This window comes from Dryobates pubescens, chromosome 4, assembly GCF_014839835.1.
Source record: "Dryobates pubescens isolate bDryPub1 chromosome 4, bDryPub1.pri, whole genome shotgun sequence".
In the NCBI taxonomy this organism is placed as follows: Eukaryota; Metazoa; Chordata; class Aves; order Piciformes; family Picidae; genus Dryobates; species Dryobates pubescens.
This window is the reverse complement of record NC_071615.1, coordinates 7,431,986-7,441,378: the sequence shown is the minus strand read 5'-3', so window position 1 is coordinate 7,441,378 and position 9,393 is coordinate 7,431,986. Positions and strand designations below refer to the sequence as shown.

The 9,393-nt window shown below is 42.8% G+C and overlaps 1 protein-coding gene across 1 annotated transcript in view; it reads left to right on the top strand.

The window, feature by feature from the left end:
- The first annotated feature begins 176 nt into the window (after nt 1-176).
- The window catches only part of CYTH3 (cytohesin 3), a 47,772-nt gene continuing 38,555 nt past the window's right edge, over nt 177-9,393 (top strand). The window contains exon 1 of the mRNA XM_054180398.1: nt 177-792. Coding sequence (XP_054036373.1) covers nt 762-792 — 31 coding nt within the window. The 5' untranslated portion in view covers nt 177-761. The remainder of the gene's footprint in view (nt 793-9,393) is intronic.

Here is a 9,393-nt window from a genome sequence, read left to right as displayed (position 1 = left end):
ATGCCCTTCTTCAGGAAGCTGCTTCAGAACAGCTCGGCCCTCGCCTTCCTGTCACCTCCCCCCCCTATTCTTCCTCCCCTCTTTAGACTCCTCGAAAAGAGTCACTGGTGCTGCACTTTCTGGCTACCCCAAGGGTCAACCCCAAATGACATAAACCCAAGTGATTCGATGGCTCCCCTCGACCCCTCTTACCACAGCCCTCAAGCTGCTCCCCATCGGGTGCCCTGCAAGCCAGGCTCTTCCCGCTCCCGATCGCTGCCCTCGACCCCGTCCCGCCATGTCCTCTGACAACCCACGGGAAAGTCAGTTTACGGCCCTCAACGCTGCCAGGCCGCGCCGCGCGGAACCTGCTGGGGCGGGAACACGGAAAAGGAGAGGCGGGAGGCTCCTCGCTTCGGCCTCTCTTCGCCGCAGGGCTGCCGCCCCCTGAGGGGCGGAGGCAGTGCGGCGGTGGCCGACGACCCTGTGGCGGCGGGGGTGGTGGCACAGGGCCGGCCGGGCCTGCCTTCCCCCTCCGCCCCTACACGGGTCACATGAGAGGGGCGGGCGGCTGGGCCGAGGCGGCGGCTGCTGCCGGGGCTGAGGCAGGGGTGGGCGGAGAGGGACTGGGCAGAGGAGCTCAGCGGCACAGCGCGGCGGAGGTGGAGGAGAAGGGGCCTCGAGGCGCGGGGCGCCGCGAAGGAGGCGCCGAACGAGTGGAGTGAGTCCGGGGCCTCTCTCAGCCGCGGCCGTCGCGGGAGCGTCCTGCCTGCGGCCCCAACATGGACGAAGAAGGCGGTGGAGGTGGCGGCGGTGAGTGCCGGGACTTGCGCGGGAGGGGACGCGGCCCTTACCTGGCCGCCGAGGGCGTGAGGAGGGCGCGCCTGCCGTCGGGGCGCCCTGCTCCCCGGCCTCTGAGGCCGTGACATTTGCTGGTGCTGCCGCCGCGGCCCCGCTGCGCCCTTCCTCTCGTCGCGGAGCTGCCCGCCGGTACTGTGCCCTCGTCCTGCTTGGCGTTCCCCCGAGAGCCGAGAGGCCAACCCGAGCAGACCGACTGTAGCAGCGAGTGCAGACCAGCTCCTGGGAGCGGGGAAGCGGCGCGGGCTGGCCCCTTAGCCGGCGGCCACAATGGGGCTCTGTGCCCCGCGGCGGCCGCCCCCGCTCCCGGGAAGGGTCAGGCGTGGGGCGGGGGGACACGGGTTTGAGCCGGCATGGCGAGTTCAGGCACAAAAGGGGATGGCAGGGCCTGGCAGGGCAGGCGAGTCTCCGTCCCTTCTCCGCGGTGACAGCCCCGCTACATTGCTGCGCTCCCTGCGTGCAGCTGCGCTTCTGATGGGAGAGGGGAAGGGGAGAAAAAGTATGTCTTGCAGTGAAGAGAATAATTACGCTTTGCGAGGGCTCTCTGTGTGTGATCTTAATGGAGGCTCGGTGATAATCACACGGGGTGGTTGATCCAGTTTAAACAAGGCGAATTGTTTCTCAAGGCAGCAGCGTTGATGTTGCCAGTTTCTACTTTTGGAGAATCCGGACTTGCGTCTTCGGAAGCTTTGAGTTTTAATTTTTATCTGTTGGAGGCCGGTTTGCTCACTGTCCCAGTTTAAGGCGCTGCAGACTTGCAACACGTTCCCCTCCTTTAATTTATAATGTGTTTTGTGAGTGCGTGTGTAAAGCTGCTGCCTGAAATAACCAGTTCTTGTGTATCATCAGCGATAATGGTGGCTGCGGAGTAGCTGCTGATTCTGCCTTGGGGCAGAGGGATCGACTGAATGGGCTGCCCTATATTCGCAGTGCCTGTGACTGTGTCGATGGTGCTGGTACAGATTGAAGTGATGATGACAGATCTTAAAGAAAAGGCTAAGCAGACTGCGTTTAAATGCACTGGCTGATTTCTAAATAGGTAAAGTAAGGGCTAAGCCTTGTATGATTAATAGTTGCACGGTGCTTGCTAATTCTAGATATAATTACCCAGAACTCGGAAATCAAGTGGGTGTGGTGTTTGTTTTGACAACTTGGGGAAAAAAATACTATGATGAATCAGAAAAATAATTCTTCAAGCAGTTGTCTGAAAATGTGGCCACTTCTCAGCAGGCATTTCTGCTCATTTTGTCAGTGATAGACTTAACTCTTAAAAAAAATTCTGAAGAAGGGACACAAAAGCCAGTTCTGAAAAGTTATTATTCAAAACAGCTGAACGCTGTAATTGTAAAGAACAGAAAGCTCATTCAACTCAAAATATGTTATTTTCACAGTATTATGGACTTGCATCTGTAGTTAAGGGAGATTAGCAGGCTTGTTATTGGCACTGACCCCGTGTAATATAGTACTTAATAACATTCAAGTTGTCAACTAGAAAGTGGATGTATTTCTGAATCAGTCTTTCATAAGGTGTTAAACATTTCAAAGCTGGATTTTCATGGGAGGAAAAATACTCAAGACCACTGAGGGAGACAGTCTGTGTTTAGCTAAAGACTGGTTCTATGGGTAAAGTCAGACTTTTACCTAGCATGCAAGTGGAACTGTTATTTATAGCTTCATATCACATTAATAACCATGTGGCTTTCTTTGGGTCGAATGAGAATATAATTTATGTTCCTATGTTCACTGTAAAAAAAAAAATAAAAATTGTAGACTAACAAGACTGGATTCCCCCCCCCCCATTAATGTCTTTGACATTTTACACAGGCTTTCTGTGAGTATTGCACTTCTTCCTTAAAGAGAGATCTATTATGGCTTTTTCTTAGGCACCACTTTCAATTTGGAACAGTAGGATTAGTTATGTCCTGTTCAGCTGGTGAATCATTATTTTGAACTGAAAGGGATTTTCTTTCCTTTTTTATAGTAGAAAACATCTAGAAAGTGTGGATTTGATAGCCAATTTTAAAATCCTTTCTTGCTGTTGAGTAGTAAGGCTCTTAAGGTACCAGGGGAGATTGACCAGGGCAGTCCAGTATTTTGAACCTCTGCAGAACATGTGCAATCCTGAAAAAGTTTACCTTATTGAGTGGGAAACTCATAGAGATAAGCATATCACTGTGCACAAGTACTTTAGGAAGTATGCAAAATTATTTGAGGACTGCACACAATCACCCTAATTAGAGACTTGAACTAGATAATCATCTAAATATCTAGGACATTAAACTGTGATTCAGAAGGTAAGCTGCTATTCCCAGTTCACTTCTGCCTGCTGCCCTGCTCTTCAGTTTAATTTGCATCCTATGCTTCAGTTCCTTTCTTTGTCAAATGGGGTCAGTTGTTTTACTGTCTTTGAAAAAAAAAACAAAACAAAACTGTGAATGAAATCAGAACTGTTTAAAGTTAGGATTAATTTTTTTAGAAGCATTTGATGGTAGAGAAATGTTAATTAAGGGAATTGTTCTTAGCACTGCTTTCTCTTTTGTATGTGGAGCTCTAAATAGGGGCATGCGTTTATATTATACAATCCACTTACACACAAGCCTCTCATTGATTTCAGCAGAGGCTCTGTGCATGGATTATTGATGTGATATGATCCGAGTCAGTTGGTGTTTGTCTCAACCTTCTTTTGTGTTCTGATTAAAATATCTCTGTGGTTCACTTAATCCAGGAAATCTCTCCTCCTCCTTCTCCTCACTTGGTTTAAAACCACATCTTTTGCGATATGACTGAGGCTTTTCTTAAGTGCTTACTGTTATGTGGTGGTGGTGGTAGCAGTGAACTGAGCTCCTCACATTGTTGGCAGCAGGTGGTATGGTTGAGTACTGCTAAACAGTAAGTGATCTTCTGTGTAATGTTGAAAGTAAAACAGTCAGTGCTGGAGGCTCAGAATAGTGCTTTATTTTTCTGAATTTGAGTCCAGTTATGCAGCAGCTTTGTTATCCCCAAAATTCAACTCAGTGCTCTTGGAAAAGACTGCAAGACTGGGTACTTGCTAACTATGTATTTATGTTTGTTTTAAGCTGCCTTTTGAAGGACTCTAAACAGACGTGCCAAGAGGTTAAAATCCTGCTTCTGCTTGACAAGTAGATCAGATTAATAGCACTAATTACAGCATTTAGGTTTCCATACTGTTTTATTTCCGAATTTTGAAGCTTTTTTTGGGGAGAGAGCAGTTCAGTTGCCAAGCTCTGTTAGTTGTTGGCTGTAGCTGCCAGTGATGGTGCCAGGTAGCAAGCTGATTGTGTTATGTAGACAGCCGTTGACAAGGAACTAGACCAAGAGACAAGGTCATCTCAGAGAGGACTCAAAAGAATGGATTTGCTGCCAAACCAGATTTAGCAAGATGACTTCTGTTCATCTAGAGGGCAAAGCAGTTACCCATTTATAGGTAAAAGCTGTTAAACATAACGAAACCCTCAGATTTTTCTTAGGGAAAAAAATGTTTCAAATTTTCCTGAGTGCGTATCCTCCTCTCACTTTGAGACACGAGCAGCCTAATTGCTTCCGTTCTTTTCACATTGTGGTGCCTTTCAAAGTTAGACATTAAAGATAGAAGAGTCCATGTGGCCTCCTTATGGTTATAGACGTTTGCTCTGCATTTAAGACTAAATCTGTGTGTTTTGTTTATAATAAAAGAGGCTTGTAAAATGGTATGTATATTTTAATGCAGAAGAACATTAATCGTGTTTCACTCCCTACTTGTCAAGGTGGGTAACTTGTGCCAATAGTTTTAAAACATTGTCCCAAAAGTCCTTCAAAGGGGGTGTTTGTAGTTTTAAATGGCACTGTAGGGAAATGCCAATATAAAACTGTACCTGAGTGGTAGACTGACCACACAATTCGATTCTAGGGAGAGAAAAAAAGCAGATAGAGACAGAGCACAAAAAATCTCAATGACGTAAATAGGACTTTTGTCAGCCAGTGGAGCTTCATGCACTCTCTTTATGCTAGATAAATATTTCTGCAAGCTAAACTAATCTCATATTTGTGCAGATTACCTGTCAGATCAGTAATGTTTTAATTCTTAGCCCCAAACCCATTTAATCTGTTACCACTCTAATAAAAGCTGCTGTAATAAAATATTAATAATTAGGTTGTAAATATTAGTTGCTTGTGATGTCAGAGGATGGGCTTGTTAATTGCAGTAACATTAAGCTTTTTCTTAGCCTAATGTTCAATATTTTTAGCTGTGACTTGGAAGAACACACATTTGGGGTTTTTTTTTATACGATTCCTAGAGGTTGCCAAACTTACTCTATTATATAATGACATTTAGTGACTTGTGCTCAGCAATGTAAGCAGGCCATGGATTTAGGAGAACATTATGCCTATAGCGTAGCATCTCTGTGTGCTGTTAACAGCTAGAAATGAAAGCTGTAGGATTTACTTAGTGGAACAGAGTGTACACTGCAAAAGGATGTCTGGGAATCCCAGGAATAGCTACCTGACAGTGGGCTCCTCATGTACTGTTGCTGAGTGGATATTGCATATCTTTTATTTTTTTAGCTCTAAGTAGCTGAGGGAATGTGGATCTTAAGGCAGAACAGTTTTCCAAGATACATTCTGCAATTCACATTGAATTTCTCAATCTCATCATATTTATTCCCTCCCCTTCTTTCTTTGTAGAGTTTTGAATGCTTTTTTAACAGGGAAACAAATGAAACGCACTGTGGGTTTGGGGTTTTTTTGGGGTTTATTTTGCTTGCTGTCTTTCTATCCTGCAAGTCTTTCCTAGTACAACAGAAAGGTTTTAAAAGCTTTAAATTGTTTTCCTGCTATCTTCTGCTCCCTTCCTTTCCCTCCCAATGTGAACAGGTTTTATTCTATTTCTTTTTACAATCCATCTTTGGCCCCATTTACATTTTGAACTACTGCTCCATTTCCTTTTAATGTTGAAAGTCATTGGATGAGCTGTTGGCTGTCACTGCCTGAAGCGTATCTCCTCCAGGTTCGTCCTAGGTCCTATCCACACTTGTCCTGACCCCTTGTACTCAGTACATTCCCTTCCTTCTCTTTGTCCTGCCAGCTGCCTCTAGTACTGTTTACTATACTTTTTGAAATCTTGCTCTTTTTTGACTATTCTTGTTCTTCTATCTTGTTAATTGCATTTTCATGTGGAAGATGATCGTTCTGCTTCCAGCGTTTTTGTGAAGATTTGCAGGACCCTGCACTTGGTTTAATGCTCTCTTCCTCTCTACATCTTGTTTCAGGAGAATCAGATTTGCAAATATAATGGAACTATCGTATTTAAACTGATGACTCACAGCATGTATTGTGTGCTCTGGATCTAGTACCATCTGTCCCCACTAATGTCGGCTTGTTTGACATCTTAAGGTTGTGTAATTGTCATCTTAAGCTTAATGAGTCTAAACAAGAGCTCTTATTTCCACCCACCTCTTTTTTTGTTGTTGTTTTTGTTTTTCTATATAGTGGTGGAGGCACACTGACCTCCCAATTGGTTATTGATAAGTAAATAGTGAGATGTTATAATTTGTTTTTAAAATGGTCTGTAGAAAAGTTGTAATAAAAAGGGCAATGCAAAAGTATTGGAACACTTTTGCAATCTCAAAGTTATGAAACAAGTTATGTTCTCCTGTGCAATATTAATTTTCCTGCACAAGTAGATTTAATCTGGGTATGGGATCATAAGCTTCTGCATGGAACTAGCCAGCATGTGGGATAGTGTTTTGTAATGATTTAATGAACTTACATGATTATTTTCCCCCCTCCCCCATCTCTTTGAAGTAAAGTGTTAGTTAATGATGTCTGCTTTACTTTGTGTCCTGTAGTTCATGAGTACTTAAGCACATATGGAAGGATTGCACTTGTTTTAGTGAAGAGTTTGGACACATGGACCATATTCTTCATTCACAGAGAATAAAAAGACAAGAGTACTTAACAGCTGTTTTGTTAGTAAAACCTGACAACTTACAGAAGTGTAAGGCAGGAATCCCATGGAGATGAAGAACATGTGAGTTTTACTTTCAGATTTACAGAAGCAAAGGAAAGGCTGTGTGAACAGACCTAATGCTGGCCTTTCTGACTTCACTGTGCGTTCTTTTAGAGCAGTATGGTGAAGGTATTTGACTTGGGTAGTAAAAGTGCACTTAATGATGCCATTTGTGTAATTTTGACATCTAGCAAATTGGTTTTAATTGCATACGACTTCCTTCTTCTAATTCCAACAATTTCATGGGAAAACTTAGTATTGCAGATTTTTTTGGACAGCAGCATTTCCTCTTGGTGGGATAGACACACAAAATCCACTAGAAAACCATGTGTTTTGTGGTCCTCTGAGACTTGCCTGAAGAAGGAAATGGCTTGACCTATTTGGTTGCTATGAACTAAAAACATTTTTTTTAAGGGTTTTTTTTTTGGTTTTGTGAACATCTGTGTCACATTTATTTCATGACTTTCTGAGGTTCTTTAAACCCATTATTTGGCAATATTAAGTTTTACTCAAAAAATAAACTGATGCGTAAATGCCTCCACGATTTCATTGAAGTTAGGATATTTTCTTCTACGTATTTAGTATATAATTGAGTAGGTTTTCCCATAAAAGTTGACAGGTTAAAAGGCAAACACAAGTATTATGTAGTGTTTCCTAGCAAAAAAAGTGAAAAATTCAGTAGGATTTCACGGAGTTAACAGGGAATGTTGCATGCTGGAAGCTTGTGAAATCGAAATCAGAATCTCATCTAGGATACGGAGTACTGAAGAACTTTGATCTAATTTTTCAACAGGTTGGACTTCTTGGTGTGGTTTTACTAATTACCCTTCATTTTCCAGATGTTGTGTTTATTATAAAAAGAAATAGTTACCTTATGCCAGGTATGTGGAAGAAATGTGATTTAGCCATCCCATGGAAATGGTACCAACAAGGACAGATCTTACTGCAAGAATATTAGCTAATAATTCTTCTGAATTCCATAAGAAAATTCTTCAACGAGAACTGAAGATCAATTCATTTGTGAAAGCTGAATTTGAATTCAGATCTGGCTTTCACTATCATGTCCAAGGACTCAGTTTGATTTTGAGGAGCTGCTGCTGTGCTTTGCAGATGTGGGTCCTTAATACAAAAGGAGAAACTGTTTTTAGGATAAAATGCTCTGAGTTTCTTAACAGAGAAGCTGTGTGAAAACAATGAAACACAAGTCTGCTGATTCTCAGGGTATGGAAGAGACTGAACAGTAACTGTGGGAATTAATTTTAGTGTCTCTTCTACTCAGCTACCAGTTCTCACGCAGCTTGAAGGAATATCTACTCCTCAGTCAAATCAGATTGAAATTGAGTGCTATGCTAGTTCTTCTTTGGCAGAAGGAGTTGGTGGGTAAGAAATGTGTCTAGTCTGTTGTGCTCACTTGTTCTCACATGTGTGCACACATGAGAAAAGGCTGAGAAAATTGGCATGTGCAAGTAAGGGGATTGCCTCTTGCAGTTTTATCTAAGAGGCACTGTGAGATGTTATAATTTAATGAGTCACCTCTACATTTTTATACAGCTGCCTCACTGTAATACTTGGAGTTACTCCTAGCATGGAGAGGTGTATTTTTTTTATTTTTCCAATCCAATTCATGTTGCAAAATGTCATTCAGGTTGTTTTCTTGCTTAATTCCAAGCATTCAAGAGTCTTTATTTGCTGTTACATTTTTGCTTTCATGTGCTGTAGATAACCATGTTCCTTAATAAGATCCTTGTTTAACTCAGAAGCAGTGTTGCCTGTAAGGTCACATAAACAGACCCTATTGCTTTACTACAAGAGAGAGGGGATTGTGAAAAGGGACATTTCTAATTGCATTGATATTATAAAATAGGGAATTATATTCAGTAGTCAGATTCCAAGTAAGTTTTTTTTCTTTCTTGCTCATCTAAGTTTGGACTAATGAACTTCCTGCCTAGTCATTCTAATACACTGAGGAGGAATTTTCCCACCAGTCTGTGTTCTCTGTCTGAGTACAGCTTTGACCACTTGCAAATGCAATTTTTGAATTTGTAAAGCTGCTGCATGTTTTTGTTTCAGTATTTTCCCAGGAAGTGGAGGTTAAATGAAGTGGTTGTGAGAAGTGATGGTGGTTCTGTTATGGAGAAACTCCATTCCTTGGGAAGGACCTTGCAAGTTGCATGCATTCTTTGATCTTGAATCTCTTAATGTACACTGGACAGGGACTTGGTTCTCCATAGGACTGTTTTGAGTCCTTCTTGAGAAGAGCAAATGGACCTGTCCCCTTCATTGTACATGTAAAGTGCTCAGCTGTTTCTGATTGCTCACACGGGAGCTACTGTGTACAAACTGTGCAGGCTGATGATCCATTATGATAGATCTATGGACTTTGTTGCACGGGGTAGGTGAGTGTGGGTCTGTATTTTGTGGTTCTTTTGTTGTTGTTGTGCTTTTTTTCTCTCATTTTTTGGTTCTTTGGTGTTTGTTTCTCCCCGACCCCCTTGTAAATGAAAAAGGTTCTGCTTGGGACTCACCCACAACAAACACTATTTCAGGAG